This window comes from Pongo pygmaeus, chromosome 10 (genome assembly GCF_028885625.2).
Source record: "Pongo pygmaeus isolate AG05252 chromosome 10, NHGRI_mPonPyg2-v2.0_pri, whole genome shotgun sequence".
NCBI classification, from domain to species: Eukaryota; Metazoa; Chordata; class Mammalia; order Primates; family Hominidae; genus Pongo; species Pongo pygmaeus.
This window is the reverse complement of record NC_072383.2, coordinates 27,534,695-27,554,469: the sequence shown is the minus strand read 5'-3', so window position 1 is coordinate 27,554,469 and position 19,775 is coordinate 27,534,695. Positions and strand designations below refer to the sequence as shown.

Sequence of the window (19,775 nt, the reverse complement as noted above, 5' to 3'; positions counted from 1 at the left end):
ACTCTTGCTGCTAAGCTAGGTGTTAGTTTGCTGTGAGTACCAAATGAGATGACATTTGTGAAACTGTCCTGATACATAATCAAATATTAGTTTAATTCAAATTGAATTTATGGATTCATTTGTCTCCATTATTAAAACAATTTGTGTTCTTCACCTTACTCCTGCGGGTCCTCTTGTAATGACTAGATTAAGTGGTCCAAAGAAAATGACTGCATTTCTGTGCATGCTGATTGTCTTTGGCGTTCTGCGACCTGACTGCTTAACAGTGGAAGTGATTTGGGGACGTGGAAAAAGCTGACATTGTGATCTTCTCACTCCTCCTTCTCTAGCCTGCTAAAGCTGTAAATAAACAGGTGTGTGGTCAGGTCTTGTCAACAAAGTCTGTGGGAAGCATCTTCTTTTCTTATGGAAGCTACATGTCTTCTTCTCATCCTTTATTATGTTTAATTCTGAAATGGTTGGCAAATACCACTATGGCTTTTCTGTCACATCTGGAAGATGTGTAGTCTTATTTTATGAGAAGGAGTAAAAGGATGGTGGGTGGAGTAGCCTGGTTGTAATTATAGTGTACGTTTATTTAGAAAGACTAGCATATTAGTATGTGGTGGCTAGATTAATTAAACTCAGCTGGCATAATTCAGTATGGTTAGTTCCTGTAAAAGCAAACTGTCTTTAAACTCTTGAGGTTTGCTGTAAAGCTTATGATGAGAGCAACATTTTGAATCTCTTCCTCCCATATGAATTACAAAGGAACTTAAAAGCTGTCCTTTTAAAAATTTGTTTCCCTTCTCTCCCCGCCCCCCACCGCCACACACAAAACCCTTATCGACTTGTTAACAAAATAAATTCTGGGATCTTTTTTTAGGAAGATGAGGGCTTTTTTAACTAATATATTTTGTGAACCATAATTTCCATGAAGTTGTTTATAATTTTGAGTTTCTACACATCAAGTAGTGTGAGGTATCCATGGAAACTGTCTAGCCTATATTCAGTGCACTGGACCGCCTTCCCACACAGGTCAAGACTCAGACAGTTCCAGATACTCGCTTGATTTATTGTGCCCTAAACATTAGACGGTTTTAAAAAGAAATTGGCTCCTAATTGACACATACAATTTCATGTTTAATTAGCAATTTGAGCCTGTCTGCATTTTACTAACAGATGTAACATTCAAAACATGTGCCATTATAATATATCTGTTACACAGATGCACTTAAATGCAGAACTTTGTGGCAAATAGCAGCTCAGCTGCTTAGCAAAAATTTGGACAGAACTGACATTATTTTCCTTAAGAGATGTACTTTAATATTATTTAAGGAGTGATTTTCCTTAATCAATCTAATGGATTTATTTTATATTTTGGTAACAGTTTTATTGAGATATTCACATACTACAAAATTCACCCTACAAAAGTGTACAATTTAGTGATTTTTGGTTTATTTACAGATTTACAACCAATACTGCTGTTTAATTTTAGAACATTTTCATCACCCCTAAAAGAAACCCCATGCCTCTTAGCAATCACTCTCCATTCTTCCCAGCCCCAGCCCTTGGCTATGTATTTTCTGTCTAATCTATTTTCTGTCTCTTTTTGTCCTATGAATTTGCCTTTTCTGGACATTTCATATAAATGGAATCATATAATATGTAGTCTTTTGTGACTGCCTCCTTTCACTTGGCATAATGTTTTCAAGGCTCATACATGTTCTAGCAGGTGTCAGCAGTTCAGTCCCATTTTATTGACAAATAATATTCTATTATGTGCATATACCACTTTGTGTTTATCCATTCATCATTTGGTGGACATTTGGATTGTCTCTACTACTATGGATCATGCCACAATGAACATTCTTTACAAGTTTTTGTGTGGACCTCTGTTTTAATTTCTCTAGGGTAAATACTTAGGAGTGGAATTGCCGGAATGTGTGGTAACTCTACGTTTAATTTTTTGGAACTGCCAAAGTGGCTGCACCATTTTCTATTCCCATTAGCAGTGTATGAGGGTCCCAATTTCTCCACATCCTCACCAACATGTGCTATTGTTCAGATCACAATGCCAGCTTTTTCCATGTCCCCAGATCACTTATTTTAGCCATTCTAGTGGGTGTGAGATGGTATCAAGGGGCAACTTTTTTTAAAAGGAGAGAAATTTAATATTGTCCATGGTTCATAAATTAGTTCAATGTGTGTCTCTCACTTATTTGCTTTTCCGTTACTCTTGATTTGTAAGATAAATATGCCTCTCATCTCTATCAGTATTGTCACTTTCCTTACTAATTTTAATGTAGGGACCTATGATATCAAAATTTATGGTAGTGAATTGGGCTACATATAGAAAATGTATCATGAAAAAGGGAAAACACTGAAATAACTGTTCGATTGCAAAGGTTAAATCTCTAAATTTCTGTATGTTTTCATCTTACTTTATTTTAACTAGAAAACAGGTATAATAATGATGCCACATACTGTGAAGCAATGAGTATTTGATACAATGCCAGATTAAAAGGTGTACTTATTTTTTCATTCAATATAGTTCATCAATCATAAAATACCATCAATCATAAATAAGGCATACCATAATTTTATGTATCCCTAAAAATAAATAAATGCTGCCAATTAAACCAAAGCACACCATGGATTTTAAAGTGACCTGTAATTTAGAAATGTTTAAAACACGTGGTAAAGAAATGGGTGTGTTAGAATCAATGAAATAAAGCAGAAAAGAGATGTGCTTGCTCAGTTTTTTTTGAAGGTAACCCAGTCATTTATGCTTACCAACACCCAGGGGAGATAGCAAGAATCTTCATACTTCAAAGACCTAATTCATTTTACAAATATGCATCAATATCCATGAGTACAAAAATAGATATATGTATATATTACCCACATACACACTGACATACACACACACACACACACACACACACACATATACAGAGAGAGAGAGAGAGAGAGAGAGAGAGAGAGAGAGAGAGAAAGAAAAGAGTAGAGAGATATTCAATGACTCATTCTTCCCCACCTTAGGGTATTAGATCAGCATCAGCAACCTGTAGTTCACTGAAATGATTCTTCTTCTCTTCAATTCACTAATTCAGAAAAGCTGGTTTACCTCAAATAAAGTTTATTAAAGACTTTAAGCTTTCTTTTCAGCCTGAGAATGTTTCATCTTGTTTTTTCCAGAAGCTAATTTCAATAGGTGAATCGCAAACCTGTGAAAATCCACATTTATAATTCAGAGGCTAGCACCACAGTACTACCAAGCGGCTACATTTCCTTACCAGCAAATGTGCTTTGCATGTTATTAAAAATAAACGTTTACTTTCTTAGTGCCCCAGATTATAGTTACAGTTCTAAGTGCATTAAAGTAGTGAAATATCTATCATGGTGTATGCCACAGCGAATCAAACTGATTTCCAAAATAGCATTCATAAGACCATAATAAGTCTAATAAAGCCTTTCTTAAAAAGACCCTTTCTAAGGTAAGCATTTGGCACTTGGCCCCTTTAATTAGCTCAGGCATCTCTAGGTTTGTTTGAACTGAGACCTCATTTTCTTTTAGTAATAATTGTGTTAGTACTTTGAAATATTGATAAAAATTTAAAGGATTTCTATTTTTCATTAGTTCTAAATCATTGTCTCATAGTTTTCTCTCTGCAAAATTCTTTGAAAATTATGGTTTACACGTAGAACACAATTAGGAGCTCATGGGAGCAGATAATTACTCATATTAAAGTAGGCCAAATATGTGGCCTCCTGGACAAATAGATGCAAGAAGTGATTAAGATTAGATTTATATAATTTTTAATGTAGCAATGAACACTAAAGACATGAAATGATTTATTTCATGAGTAAAAATGAGGTAAAAGAATTATCTTTATCTTCTGTTATAAATTATGACACATTCAAACATATTTTAAAAGAAAATAGTGAATTTGTATCTCTTCAAATTGACATATTCACATAATATTAGGAATTATGTTGCTGAGTCAGATCCTTGCATGACGTGCAGCCTTAAGGTGGTTTCTTTGTTTTTTAGTAAAATACGAAAATCCTATTGCAGTAGACATATTGTAGCAGGGGGATAACCTGGACTGGACTTTTGGGATATTAGTGTGTTCTGTTGCATTAGGCTACATTTGTGATTATTAATTAGTATTTTACCTTCTAATCTTTCAGGCTAAATATTGAAATTGTCTGTCTTTTAAGTGTTCTAAAATTTTGCTTGCTGGATTTCAACACAATTTCCTTCTTTCAGCCGACCATAGGTAATGAGTTTTATGTGCTAATTTTTTTTTTTTTTTTTGTGAGACAGGATTCCCACTCCCAGGCTGGACAGAGTCTCCCAGGCTGGAGTGCAGTGTGCAATCATGCCTCACTGCAGCCTTGATTTCCCAGGCTCAAGCGATCCTCCCACCTCAGCCTCCTAGTAGTTGGGACCACAGGCGTATGTCACCACACCCAGATTATTTTCCTATTTTTATTAGAGATGAAGTCTTGCTAAGTTTCCCAGGCCAGTCGCAAACTCCTGAGCTCAAGTGCTCCTCCTGCCTGGGCCTCCTGAGTAACTGGGACCATAGGCGTATGTTATCATACCAGGCTAATTTTTTTTTTTTTTAATTTTGTAGAGAAGAGGTCTCCCTATATTGCCTAGGCTGGTTTTGAACTCCTGGGCTCAAGAAATCTTTCTGCCTTGGCCTCCTAAAGTGCTGGGATTACAGGCATGAGCCAGTAATACAATGTAATATTTGCATATTAAGTATTTTTAGTACAAGGCTGGGCATCTCGTATTTTTAGTACTATGCTAAATATTTAAATATTTTTAGTACAAGGCTAGGTGCCTTGTAGTTTTAGTATTAATACAAGGCACCCAGCCTTGTACTAAAAATATGTAATATGCAAGTAACATTGAATAAATCTCAAATGTTTTCCAAAGTTATCAGACATGATGTATAACAAATATCAGCAATCCTTGAATAGGATGGCACTCAGCATCAAATTTTGTTGATAAATTGAGTGATCTCTCATTCAAAATCATTGATTCATACATTCAGTCAAAAATATTTATTGAGTACTTAATTTGCTAGCTTTGGGTCTAGGTGTTGGAATCAATGGTCAGCCAAAAAGGAAAAAAAGAAAGGGATAGTTTCTGTCCTCATGGTACTTATAATCTAATAGAGGGTGATAGAAATCATTGAAAGATTGGTATAAATAAATATACAGCTAAAGTACGTGGTGATGTACATGCTATTATAAGAGGACTTAATGAGAATTGACTTGGTGAGGTTAGAGAGGATGACTCTGAGGAAGATATGGTTGAGCTGAGATCTAAAGGTTAAGTAGGAATTAAGTAAAGCTAGGAGGACTCAGGGTCGGGGGACAGAAAGCATGGCTGGTGAAAGAGAACATCATCTGCTAATGTCTTGAAGCAGAAGGGAGCATGATAAGACACTAAGAAGCTGTGTGGCAGAAGGAAGATGTGGATTGTTCAGAAGACAATGAGACAGTGGCTCAAATCTGTAGGTGTTGCATTGTGTATCATCCTCTAAAGTAATGCTATGGATTTTAGCCAGGATTCAAAGAGAGCTGGAAAGCAACAGAACATCCTATGTAGGAAGCTGTCATCATGATGTCTAATAGTTCTTGAGCATTTTCTTTTACTATAATATTGGATTTTTATGAAGAAATATGTACAACATAAATTTTAACTATAAAGCATTAAATATAATAAAGACTCATGACCTCATCCAAATGAAGAATGAGAACATTACCTGTAACTTGTGTCTACGTATGTGTTCTGGCCTCCCCTTCCAGAGGTAGCTCACGTTTTGAATACCATACTGTATATCTTCTAGGACTTCCCTTTTTTTTCCCTGTCATCATTCTATTTCTAACATTCATCAGAGTAGTTGTGTGTTATGGTGAGGCTCTATTTAATCCATGTTTACTACTCTATAATATTCCAGTTTGGGAATATTCCATAATTTCTTTGTCCATTTTCCTGTCACTTGTTATTTGGATTGATCCCAGGTGATGTTTTGCTTGTTGTTTGTTTTGCTATTGCTATCATGCAGATATAAATGTCTAGGATGGGATACTATTTGTTTCCTTGAGCACGTTTCCTCTGGGACTGAAATTGGTGGCTGAAAGCATACATTGATGTGATTTCCAAAGTAGTTGTACCAATTTGCATCCCACATTCTCGTGATCCATGTCCTCTTCAACACTTGATTTTGTAAGACTTCTTAATTTTTGTCAATTTATTGGGTATAAAATGGTCTCTCCACCATTTTATTAGCATTTCTTTGATTACCGGTGAAGGTGAGCATTTTTTTTTTCATGTTTATTGGCCGTATGTGTTTCTTATATGAAATGCCTGTTCAGTTCTTCTGTCAGCTTTTCTATAAGATTCTTAATGATTTATAAACACTCTTTGTATAGTCATGTATTCTGAATACCAGTCATCTGTTGTTTTGCAAGCCTCCGAGTGTTAAGTGAGCGATGACTTAGAGGGGCACCCTGTGGATATGGAGAGACATATGGATATGTGTTAGGAAGCACAGACTTTCCGCTAATGAACAATTGTTGCTGATAATAACTTTATAAATATACTTAATACATTTCTTGTGTTAAAACTAAATAGGAGGGGAAATAGCTCTTTTCCCACAGAACATGGAATATTGGTTTTCCTTTTAACACTGCTTCAAGGAAAGTCTGTCTAAATTATCTTCTGAAGAATTCTGCTTTGTACATGTAATACGGGTGATTGAAACCTATCCACAAGTAAGTGTTATTTTTAAGAAATTGTAGCATACTGATCAAATTGTCTTCAAAGTAGTCTTTCACAAAATGAATGCTGTTTTTCATTTGCCTTCTCTTGAAAAATTATAGAAGGTTGGAGGTGGATATTGATGTCAGCTGTGAAAACCATGGCTGTCTTGTGGCACTGGGCATTGTAATGTCCTCTTTATGTCATCAATTGTGCAAGTCTTCCCCAGATTGAACCTTATTAATGCTTTCCTTTAAATATAAAATAAAATATTACAGTAGCTGTTTATTTAGTACTTGTTATGGGCTAAGAACATAAAGCTTCTCCTATTTAATTTCCTAATCCTTAAAGAGCTTTGCAGTGTAAATATTATTATCCACAGATGGGGAAACTGAGCCTTGGGGCAGTTAATTAATTAAAATTCTTTAGATCACAAAGCCAATAAGTGGAAGAACCTAGACTCAAACCAATCACATTACTCTCTGAAACATCATTTCCGCTAAGGTCCACTAACGTGCATTATCATTGCCAATGCAGGGAGCATTCATAAACTGAACTTCTTATGTATTAAAGTGTGTGTAGATATTATCTCATTTAATTCTCAAGGCTTCCCTTCGAAGTTGTGCCATGTACAACTCCTCTATTCCATGGATTCCATAGACTGTCCTATCTGAGGAACTTCTAAATGTATTCTGAATTTATTAAAATTTAGCTTCATACATATTTTGTCAAATATTGCATTGATTGATAAGTAATACCAGTGCTAGTTTTCTTCCTCTTTTGTAAGAATAATTTACTTCCAGTATTTTAGGGAAAAATAATGAGGTCTTTGTCTCTCACTTACTCCGTGTGTGTGTGTGTGTATGTGTGTGTATATGTGTATGTTGGTGGGGGGGCGGTGGGCCTTCTATCCCATTGTTTCCTCGCCAGCTCTTCGGAGCCATGCACTCGTCTTACTGCCTTGTGAACCAGCCACACTCTCTTGTTTGTGATCAGGAGGTCACAGCTTGAAGATCAAGGACTGCACTACTGTTGAGAATGCAAGAAACTCCATAGAAACAGGAAGGCCAATATAGAGCAGGATAGTGCTGGTGATACGTCCTTGTATGTATTGTTCCTCATCTCCTGTGACACCACCTTCCAAAGTTGTGCCTGTCTTCACTAAATGATTGTGGAAATATAACAGACATCACAGAATCTGGGGATAGAACTTTAAAACAGCAAACTAGTTACAACTTTCCCCAGTGTCCAGGAGGAAGACCTTTCTCCCACTGAAGTTCATATTGCTATTCAGATCAGTGTCAGTCTTCTCATTTATTTAAATCCCCTTCCATCTCCTGCTCTTTCCTCTTGTGCTCTCTGGGATGCACCGTAAGCTGAGTCCATTACTAAGTTACATATTTTGCCATACCCCTCACTCAGCAACATAGTCTTTGCAGAAGCTTTGAAATTGCCTCTTGAAGTTCCATTTTCCCCAGTCTTTGGCGAGCATGCACACACCTGCACTGGCAGCACTGATTTCATTCTTTTCAGTAACAAAGAGTACTCTAGTAGGTTTTTATGCTGTGTACCAGGGGACTATGGGCTTCACTTTAATGATTGTGTGCCACTGTCTTTGAGTGTGATTTTATGAGGCACTGATTTATGTTATGTGAATACAGTCATTTTCCTTCAATAAGGAGATGGTATCTAAAGCTTGTCTGCTCATTTCTTGCTTACTTACCCTCCTCTCAGCTTAAAGTCAGAAGACTGCTTATTCCGAAAACTAAACAATTACAAGCAGTAAAATCCATTCTCAAGTCCCATTGGTGAGGGATTGCATAAGTTCTCAAACTCTGAATTTCAGCAAACCCTGTATTTAAAATGGTTGAGGTAGAAGGGTCTGTTGGGTTTCGTGTTAGTTAGTATGCTTCTTGGAATTCAAATACTGGGAGGTTTTAATTAATGCCCCAAAGAAAACAAATACAGTTTTCTTTATTCCTTGCTATCTATGGAGTATAGAATCATCTCCTAACAAAACCTTCTCAGCAACCCTGTTTGTCTTGAGGCTAGGATATTTGATAAACTCAGAGTGGTTATTGAAGTCACTCTTTCATTCAGCAGCAGCATCAAATATTTAAACCTCATCATTTACTGTTTAAACATTTAAATTTCACCAATGGAATCAAATGGTCTGGTGAGGATTATTTATATTGGAAAACAGTGCCATATGTTTCAACTCTACATATCTGAAAATTCTTTCAGTATATGCTGCAGAATTACTTTTTGCATCCACTTTTCTACTTCCTGACATATGGTAGAAATGTAATAAATGTCTTTACAATCAATAAAAACAAGGAAAGAAGAAATTTGGAAGTAGGTTGCCATTATGGTGAATGAATATTTGGATCTAACATTTTCCACAGTCTTGTTTTTTCATAAGGCTCTTTACTAGAATCATTGAGACATTATATATTTTTCAAGATTGTAATGAGTATGTCATTGTGTTGATGAGAAGAGCATCTTCTGAATGCACATAACTAGTCCTGTTGAAATTTGTGTTTCCTATCTTAAGAAAGCTAGGCAAAGGCAACAGGGAGAGAAATTGACATACAATTTCTTGGACAGAGACTAAGACATTCAAATGAGTAGACAGCTAGATTATAGAGATTGACCACATTCTCCCGAAGGAGTTATCTGAAAATATAGTTGATTAAAATGATGGACAGAATATCACTCCACAAAGATACAGTACAATAATGTATTGAAATGAGAAATGTACCTTTTTACCCCTGGCAATTCAAATGAAGAAAAATACCTAATCAGATATATTGTTACTAAGCCAAAAGGTTATGGAAACACTAATTATGCTAATACCAAGTTTAATGTTAAAATGGGACTATGGGGAGACTAACGGGTATCTATCATCACCTCCCTGTAGATCTTGTTTCAGATGATTAGTAGCTAATCATGAATCTTTGAGGATAAGTCTGAAATTGGGTATCCTTAGTTTGCAGTTTTTATTACCTTTTGAATTTCTAGTTGAGGACTTAGTTTTCTGGGATGCTGGTTGTCATTTTTTCATGATATCTTGATTATATTTTACATAATGGAAAAATATTACTTTAGTAAATTGTTTTTCTAAGGGGATGGGAATGAATGTCAGTGTCTGTACCTCAAATATCACACATCCTTGAACTCTTCATTCCTAAGGCTATTAACTGACCATTAAGGCAAACAGAGTTGTGCTTTCTCAAAAATGAAACAAAATTTTAGTCCTTTCTAGGATGCATAAATTTGATTATCCTTTCTATCCATGAAAGGCAACAATTTCCGAACTTTTTAATTTTTGACGCATTGGACTCGGTAACAGGGAGTGGGCGGGAAAAACCCAATCCTCCCAGATATTCACAAACTGTCAGCAGGACTTCTCTGGCCACAAAAGATGTCTTTTTATGGAGATATTTTGTTGTAATTTCAGAAGGTGGTTGTTAGTTTTCTTGGCTACATTACATTTAGCACATCTGGGATGTGTTCACATGAAGACATTGGCTAAAAGTAGTGTCTTGTGGCCTGGAATTGACTCTGATATTGAAAAGGCTGTAAAGGACATTCCTTGCTTGTCCTCACTCAGCAAAGAGACCTTCCATGGGAGGTGCATCAGGAATGCATTTTGGATTTGAAGAACCAGCACAGAAGTCAAACTTCTCAACTGTGGTGAAATTCTTTTCATAATGGCCTAATGTGCTTTTAGTTTTTCCCTCATTTCTGCCATAGCAATTATAGCTCTAAGACAATTATTTGCAACCCTGGCACCAGAATTTCTGACAATGGTTCTACAGTTACTTTTGAATTAAAGTAATTTGGGGATATGACTCACATTTAAGCTACCACCACTGCACAGATAGTGCAAACTATCAAGAATGCCCCAAAGCAAATTGGGACACAGTACATGTCTCTCACCACTTAAGTCAGAACTGGATAGTTGACAAGAGAAGTCAGTTTCTGTGGAACTTGTGATGTAGCAATATCTGAATTTTTTTTTTCTTAAATGAAGATTACTAAGACATAACAGAATCTTGTTCTGTTTATACCTATTCATTAGTCATTTTTAGCACCAGAGTTTGTCTTAGCACAAAACTATGAAGTTTGAACCAAGATAGAATTTGTTCTAACTTTAGTTGAAGTTGTAAGGGTGCATTTTATATAGTGAAGTATATTCATGCTTTAGGGTGACTTTGCCATGTTAGCTAATAAGTATATAATTCTAAGGACTGATTAATAGTTAAAAAACTAGGATTTAGGGGCAGTTTATCATTTATTATTTTTTTGCATTTTCTTAATATGCTGGAAATTTATTTCACTTTTGTGGGAAGGTTTGGTATAACATAAGAAAGTGTCTGCAAAAGCACTTTACAGGTTGTAGACTGTTCCCATGATCTGGATAATATTAATACTAGCAGGGATAACATCAACAATGCACAACTTTTATAGCACTTACTATGTGTTTGGAACTGTTCCAAGTACTTTCAGTAAATTTTAACTATTTAATTATCACAGAAATCCTCTGAGAGTAGATATTAACAATTTCATTTGACAGTTGAGGGACTGAGGCCCAGAGTGATGAAGTAACTTGTTTAAGATCCCCAGTTAGTATATGGTATAGAGGGGATTTAAACCCAGGCAGAGTGGCTTCAGAGTTGAGAACAGAAAAATAGGAAGCCCCTGCCTTTTCTGTGGCAGTCTGAATATTACATAGTGAGGAAATAGATGCTTCTAACGGGGCTATAATTGAACAAGAAGAATATTGCTCATTTGATTTTGAATCTGATAGGCACTGTGATTTTATTTTACCTGCCGAAGAGAATTTAAAAATAATCACAAATATGATGCTTATTTTGATTTGGCGTGACATAATTCTACTCTTTGGTTGGTTTTCAATAGTTTTATTATTCTAGCAGTATAAAGGGCATTTTAAAAAGTAAATGGTAAAAAAGGTTTCTATTTCATCTTTAAAAAAACTTATTTGTTTATCTCTTGGTTGGGTTCTTGCAGCAGTGTGATAAAAAGGTGTGATTAAAAGACTCTTCCAGGGCCAGGTGCAGTGGTTCACATCTGTAATCCCAGAACTTTGGGAGGCCAAGGTGAAAGGGTTGCTTGAGGCCAGGAGTGTGAGGTTGCAATGAGCTATGATTGTGCCACTGTACTCCAGCCTGGGCAACACAACAAGACCCTATCTCTAAATAATAATAGAAATAATAATACATAAAAGATTCTTGCAGAGACTAAAAGGGGGAGCTAGTTCTCAAGGGTTCAGTCCTCTTCACAAAAGGTTGCCTTTCAGGCAGTGATGCTGACTTGTGCAATTTCAAGAAAAAGTCCTGGATTTTCACACTGTCAGCTTTAGTTATTACAGGTGGGCCAACTGTCTCCTACAGGGTTAGAGTGAGTGGTCTGTAGAGGCTAGATCCATGAATAGGACAACAAACTGAGCTACTCTTTAAAAAAATTAGTGCTTCAGTTAATATGACCTCACATTTTTCTCCCCAACTTACAACTTCAACCCTGTAGTTTATGGGTCTAAAAGATTTTTCATAGCATCTCCTTCTACTATAATGAGAGTCACAGTAATTACCCAAAGGCGTTGACTGCAAAGAAAAGCTTTATTTTGTTTTTCCTTTCCTTTTGGAAGAAATATTCTTTGGCCAGGTGAATTTAATTCAACTCAAAGGACTTTCTCTTAAAAAAAGAAACTGTAAGGACTATTTTCATGTCTTATGTTTCTTCTAGGTGGTGTACTTAAGTTTTATCAGGGATAGTAGATAGTAGAGTTGTATTCCTTGGTACAATAAGCTGTTATACTTCACTGTTTCTTTTAAGACTAGTTACCACCTTTACTTACTACACCCCATTATGAAGTGGTCTTAAAGAAAGAAAACATGAAATAGGAAGCAATAATAAATGTCTGTATTCTAAGAAATTAAGTACCAATAAATAAAAGTTGTTATAAGGATAAGCAAACTCCAGACACTCTGAGTGTCTATTAGAATTCTTGGCACTGATGGGGCACGGTGGCTCATGCCTGTAATCCCAGCACTTTGAGAGGCTGAGGCGGGCAGATTGCCTGAGGTCAGGAGTTCGAGACCAGTCTGGCCAACATGGTGAAACCCAGTCTGTACTAAAAATACAAAAAAAAAAAAAAATTAGCCAGGCATGGTGGTGTGTGCTTGTAATCCCAGCTACTCAGGAGGCTGAGGCAGGGGAATTGCTTGAACCAGGGAGGTGGAGGTTGCAGTGAGCTGAGATTGCACCACTGCACTCCAGCCTGGGCAACAGAGTGAGACTCCATCTCAAAAAAAAAAAAAAAATTATTGGCACTATGACATTTAGGACATGTTAGTTGAGCATTAACTGTGCACAAGACAGGTCTGTCTGATGATCACATAAGTTGGTAGACAGGCTATGCCATGTAGAGCCTCCTCAGAGTCAACAGCTCGTCTTATGCTTCCAGAAGAGTTGGTAGATGTTTCTATTATTGCATTCATCTCATTGTAAACTCTTTGAGGGGAGGGTTATATCTTATTGACTTAAAATGGTGCCTAAAACAATTGGCACCTAATGAATATTTGTAGAATGAAGAGGGAAGATAGGACCAGTTCATAAGTAAAACGGAGGAAGATCATTTCAGGCAATGAATATAATAGGAGTAAAGGAAAGACATAGAAGGCTTTGTGGGCACGGTGGCTCATGCCTGTAATCCCAGCACTTTGGGAGGCCGAGGCAGGCGGATCACGAGGTCAGGAGATCGAGACCATCCTGGCCAACACGGTGAAACCCCGTCTCTACTAAAAATACAAAAAAATTAGCCGGGCATGGAGGTGGGCGCCTGTTGTCCCAGCTACTCTGGAGGCTGAGGCAGGAGAATGGCATGAACCCGGGAGGCGGAGCTTGCAGTGAGCCAAGATCCTGCCACTGTACTCCAGCCTGAGCCACAGAGCGAGACTCCGTCTCAAAAAAAAAAAAAAAAAAAAAAAAAGGAGAAATGATCACATGGTTCAATTTGGTTAAAATATAATTGAGGAAGACTCTATTGGAAGCTACAGCTGAAAAGGTAGAATGGGCAGGATTTCATGTCATTTGACATTTCAAATCATTATCAAGTTGGGTTGTGGGGGGTAGTAGGTGATCCCTTAAATTTGGAGCTTAAAGGACGAAAATGGGTGTGATCTTCTTTTTTTTTTTTTTTTGAGATGGAGTCTCGCTCTGTCACCCAGGCTGGAGTGCAGTGGTGCGATCTCGGCTCACTGCAACCTCCACCTCCCGGGTTCATGCCATTCTCCTGCCTCAGCCTCCCGAGTATCTGGGACTACAGGCGCCCGCCACCACGCCCAGCTAATTTTTTGTATTTTTAGTAGAGAAGGGGTTTCACCGTGTTAGCCAGGACGGTCTCTATCTCCTGACCTCATGATCTGCCCGCCTCAGCCTCCGAAAGTGCTGGGATTATGAGAATGGGTGTGATCTTCTTAAAAGAAATTAAAATTAAGGGGAAATCATTTGAAAGAGAAGGAATATTCTGTTCTGAAAAATTGAGTTTGAGATGCCAGTGGAACCTCAAGACACAGGTAAGGAAATCTAAGTGGAAACAGAGTGAGAAGCTTAGGAAAGCAAGGTTCAGGCTGGAGGAAACACATTTGGCAGGCAGACCAGCAGAAGTGATTGTGCAACTAAGGATAAGATGAAATTGCCAACCAGGAGAGGAGCACAACAAAAGAACTCAGGATAATACCTAAAGAACTTGAGAAAGAATAGCCAAAATATGAGAAAGTGAACGAGCAATGAGAGCTACATATAACAGCATGAAGGTTGGGTGTAGCGTGACATGAAGAAATGGCTGGATTTTGTAGCCAAGAGTTGAGTCAGGTGTTGCTCAATCACCTGCTAACTGCATGATCTGCAGCCAATTACTTAAGCTCTTGGGCCACAGTTTCCTTACCTGCAACGTGGGAATAACACCTCTGTAGTTGTGTTAATTTAAATAGTTTAAACAAGTATTCCTTAAATAATGCTTTTAAATCACTCTTTTTATTAAAATAATAGTCACCAATATAAGAGAAGATTTGGAGTTATCTGTGTTTCTTATGTACATGCAAGCAATTATATTACAAAATGTATTATTTTAAAAATGTCCTGTAATCAGTACAAAATTGAGTACTTAGGAAGTTTTGGATTATGTAATTTGTAAAGGAATACACTGTCTTTTGTCCACAGTCTTCTGAATAAAGCATTTTGGAGTTTAAATATAATTCAGTCTGTTTTATCAAGGTTAATTTTTTGAGTACCTGCTCTGTTCCCAACTCTTTTCTGGCTATTTTGACTATTCCTCTACCTAAGCCCTTTGCTTTCCAATTCTTAGGGTGTTTATTATTCTGAGTCTTCTTTAGGCGACTGATACTCCCCAACTCTGGGAACTTCAGCTTTTGAAGCAATCTTAAATTTTTAGCATTTGTGATTTTTCTAGTACGTTCTATCGAACACACTCTTTTATTTTTGACAGAATAAAATTATATTTAAAACTCTTTATTGAGTTATGATTAATTTGACATACAAAAAGCTGTACGTATTTAATGTCTTCAACTTGATGAGTTTGGAGATAAGTATACACTGTGAAACCACCACCACAATATCTGTCATAAACCTGTTCATCACCTCCAAAAAGCTTCTCCCACCCTCTTTATTTATTATGAGAAGCAAAATTATTATTTTATTGGGATGCATTTGTGAATTTTTGCCTCAGAAAATATTATCTGATATAAAGTTAATTTTTCCATGCCTCAGCATCCTTCACAAAATGCATTTAAAGCATTTAACATACTGACATTTTTCACTTTTATTAGAAAAGGAAACAGTAACTCTTTGTTATCCTTCTTATTAGGGTAACACATTAAGAAAGATACTTCTGAATCGATACTTTAAAGGTGATTATAGTATTGGTATGAATGGACACCTATCAGGAGCCTACTCCAAAACTGCACAGGTGGGAGGTAAGTCCTGTCATTTGTTTTCTCATTTTAGGATTCTCATGATACATCTTCATGTCAGTGTTACTCTAGTATTTTACTGAAATGGCAGAGATATAAAAGAGTCATTTAAAAATCACTGTTGAAAACTTTCATACAATATGGGGCTCATAAAACAACAGATTTGAACATCAGAATTGATTTTGCTTTTTGACTTTGGAAGAATAGTTAAACTAAGTTATAATCTCTTTATATATAAATTAAGGACAAAATAAAGCTAGTTTTCTTTTTCTATTTTTAAGAAAAACATTTAATCACGTGTCAAACATTTAATAAAGAGTTCTATTTTTACAAACTTTGATATTTTTAAACTCAAGCTTTTTTTTTTCTTTTTTTTTTTTTGTGAGACAGAGTCTCGCTCTGTCCCCCAGCCCAGAGTGCAGTGGCGCAGTCTTGGCTCACTGCAACACCTCCGCCTCCCAGGTTCAAGCAATTCTCCTGCCTCAGCCTCCCAAGTAGCTGTGATTACAGTCATGTGCCACCACGCCCGGCTAATTTTTAGTAGAATTGGGGTTTCACTCTGTTGGCCAGGCTGGTCTCGGACTCCTGACCTCAAGCGATCTGCCCACCTTAGCTTCCCAAAGTGCTGGGATTACAGGCGTGAGCCACCATGCCCAGCCTCAAGCTTCTATTACATTTAACTTTGTAGGGAAAAATCTCAATGATTAATATTTTTATTAAAATAATAAAATTTAAGAATTTGAAAACCTTACATGTTAATAATGTCTACAATTAAGGCTTATTTATTTATTTTTCCCAATCACAGGAAGCTTTTCTGGACAAGACTCAGATAAGACGGGGATATCAATGTCAGACATTCAGTGTCTGCTGGATAAAGAAGGTGCATCAGAACTTGTCATCGATGTTATAGTGAACACCAAAAATGACAGAATTTTTTCAGAAGGCATTTTCCTCGGCATTGCCTTGCTTGAAGGAGGAAATACACAAACACAGGTACTTGTTCATCAATCATGGGGATTACATTTATTATTGGTATTTCTTCTTTACTTGTCACAGAAACCAAGGAAAAATAATATGTTTCTTTTAGCTCTTATTACTATCTAAAAAAAAAAATCCATGTATCACACTTTTCTTAAATTTGTTTGCTGTAGAAACTACAGAACTTCACAATTTATTCAGTCAAGCAGAACATTCCTCTGAAACTTCCTTCTGACATTATTCCAGGAATTCCACAACAGTGAGCAATATGCTCACCTGCACACAGGAGATTAGGCCACTATTTCCAGAAGGCACATGTTTTCTTTTGAAACTTCTGCCAAGTGGCTCGTAGGCTTGACTACACCCAAAGGCAAAACATGCTGCATAAGCCCGAGAGCTGGGGAGTGTTCCCAGATGACAGAGATGACAGACATTGTCCTCCAGTCTTTTTTTTTCATTTATCATTATGGTTAATAATAATTGTACATATTTATAGGGTACAGTGTGATATTTTGATACATGTGTATAATATGTAATGATCAAATCAAGGTAATTAGCACATCTTTCACCTCAGACGTTTATCATTTCTTTGTGTTGGGAACACTCAAAATTCACTTTTCTAGCTATTTGAAAATATATAATAAATTGTTAATTATGGCCACCCTACTGAGGATTAGAACACAGGAATTTATTCCTCCTATGTAGTTGTCTGTTTTGCTGCTCGGTAGCCTGCTCTTTCTGGGTTTGCCTTGGTCAGTAAGGAAAACTATCTACTTACAACTAAGTATATAATTAGAAATTCCAAAAGCCATTTTCTCGACTCATGGCCAGCAGAAGCCATGTCTAATTTGAAACTGGGATATTGTGCTTCATTTAACCATCAAATACATTGAACAATAGGAACATTACCGTCTAACACATCCAATCACAGTGGCTTTAGGAATAAAGGCCTCACGAGCAGCAAGTGGCATGGTGACAAAAACAACACTAAATCAATAGTACTTAGTTGAGAAAAAGTGTTTAAAATTCTCATGATGCTGTAGCTGCAGCATAGATTTCCTCTGAGGGAATTTGAGAAAGGAGGTGATGGAGGAAGTTGAGTGAGTTTTTTTGGAAATTATCTTATCTGAACCAGGTATTCAGTTGGGACTTTTTTAAAATTTAATTTAATTTTTAATTGACAAATAATCATTGTGTATGTTTATGGGGTACAATCTGATGCTTTGAGATATATATATCATCGTGAATATATATATACATGCATCGTGCAATGATCAAATCAGGATAATTAGCATATCCATCACCTCAAATATTTATCATTTACTTGTAGTGAGAGCATTTAAAATTCTTTCAGCTATTTGGAAATATATAGCAAATTATTGTTATTAAGTATCATTGCCTTGCTTTGCAGTAGAACACCAAAACTTACTCCTGTTTAACTGAAACTGGACTCTTTGACCAATGTTCCACCGTCTACTTCTATGACTTCAACATTTTTAGATTCCACTATTTCACTTATCAATGGATGAATGATTTTTTAAAATGTGGTATATAAACATGACAGAATACTATTCAGACTTAAACCAGGAAGTTCTGTCAGTTGGGACTTTCTAGAGAAAGTGTCCAGGCAACCACATAACATTAGATAGAGGCTTGTTCAGTGAATAGAAGTGAAGGAATTTTTTTTTTTTTTTTTTTTTTTTTTTGGTGGGGGGCATCTCTAGAAGATATCCTTAGGATTACAGTCTTTTCTAGATTGCTGTTTCTGGGCCACTAAGGGTGACCAGATGGGATGATCCTTCATCCTTCGCACTTATTTATGCTTACTTATATCCTCATATTGCTGGGGAATAAGCCAGCTCCCATTGGAAACTGCACCTTCTACTTATAAATTCCTGGCAAGTTGTTCCCCTAGATCTCCTCACAACCGAAATATTTTTCAGTCCTTCTTTACATGATTTTCTGTGGCATTTGCCACTAGTGACTTTTTCTTTCTTGAAACCTTTTCTGCCTGGGTCTTGGGACACCGCCCTCTCCAGCTTGTCTTCTACCTCCTACCATTTCTTCTTAGCCTTCTGCAAAGGTTTTTCTTCCTCTGCTTAACTCTTGAATCCTGACATCTCCCAAGTTCCTTTGGACTCTCTCTTCTCGCTCTGTGTGTTCCCCACCCTGACCTCATTCATTTCCACACCTTTAACGTTTGCTGTGTTTGGATGCTTCTGAACTTACTGATGTTCTAGACTCTGTATCCAGCTGTCTTCCAGAATATTTAGTGGGATGTGCACAAATGCCTTAAACTCAACATGTCTCACATGGAATCTGCTGTTGCTCTCCATACACCCACTGCTCCTTTTGCCATTGCCTCTCTCAGTGACTGGCACTCCGTCTACCCAGTTGTCTGACCAGAAAATGATAGTCAGCCTTGACCTTAACTTGTCCACCCTTACTTACTGTCTTCCTGAACATCCCACTGATGACCAACTTCTGTGATTCTGCCCCCTTAATATCCCTCATATCCATACTCTATTATTTTCAATTCCTGCTTTTCCAGCTTTCACTACAGATCCTCCTTATCTTTTCCTGGACAGTGACAAATAGTCTTCTAAGAGGTATCCCTGCTTCCAGTTTTGCCCTTCTCTAAATCATTCTCCATGTTGCCCTCAAAGATGCCTTTTTTTTTTTTTTTTTTTTTTTTGAGGTGGAGTCTCGCTCTGTGGCCCAGGCTGGAGTGCAGTGGTGTAATCTCGGCTCACTGCAAACTCCGCCTCCCAGGTTCACGCCATTCTCCTTCCTCAGCCTCCCGAGTAGCTGGGACTACAGGTGCCCACCACCACGCCTGACTAATTTTTTGTATTTTTAGTAGAGATGGGGTTTCACTATGTTAGCCAGGATGGTCTCGATCTCCTGACCTCGTGATCCACCTGCCTCAGCCTCCCAAAGTGCTGGGATTACAGGCGTGAGCCACCGCACCCGGCCAAAGATGCCTTTCCAAAAACATGCTATTCTTCTGCTTA

At 37.1% G+C, this 19,775-nt stretch overlaps 1 protein-coding gene across 2 annotated transcripts in view; it reads left to right on the top strand.

The window, feature by feature from the left end:
* Positions 1-19,775, top strand: part of ITPR2 (inositol 1,4,5-trisphosphate receptor type 2) — a 512,913-nt gene that overhangs the window by 344,323 nt on the left and 148,815 nt on the right. For both annotated transcript variants that reach the window (XM_054443160.2, XM_054443161.2), the window contains exons 38-39: positions 15,678-15,786; positions 16,589-16,776. In XM_054443160.2, coding sequence (XP_054299135.1) covers positions 15,678-15,786; positions 16,589-16,776 — 297 coding nt within the window. The remainder of the gene's footprint in view (positions 1-15,677; positions 15,787-16,588; positions 16,777-19,775) is intronic.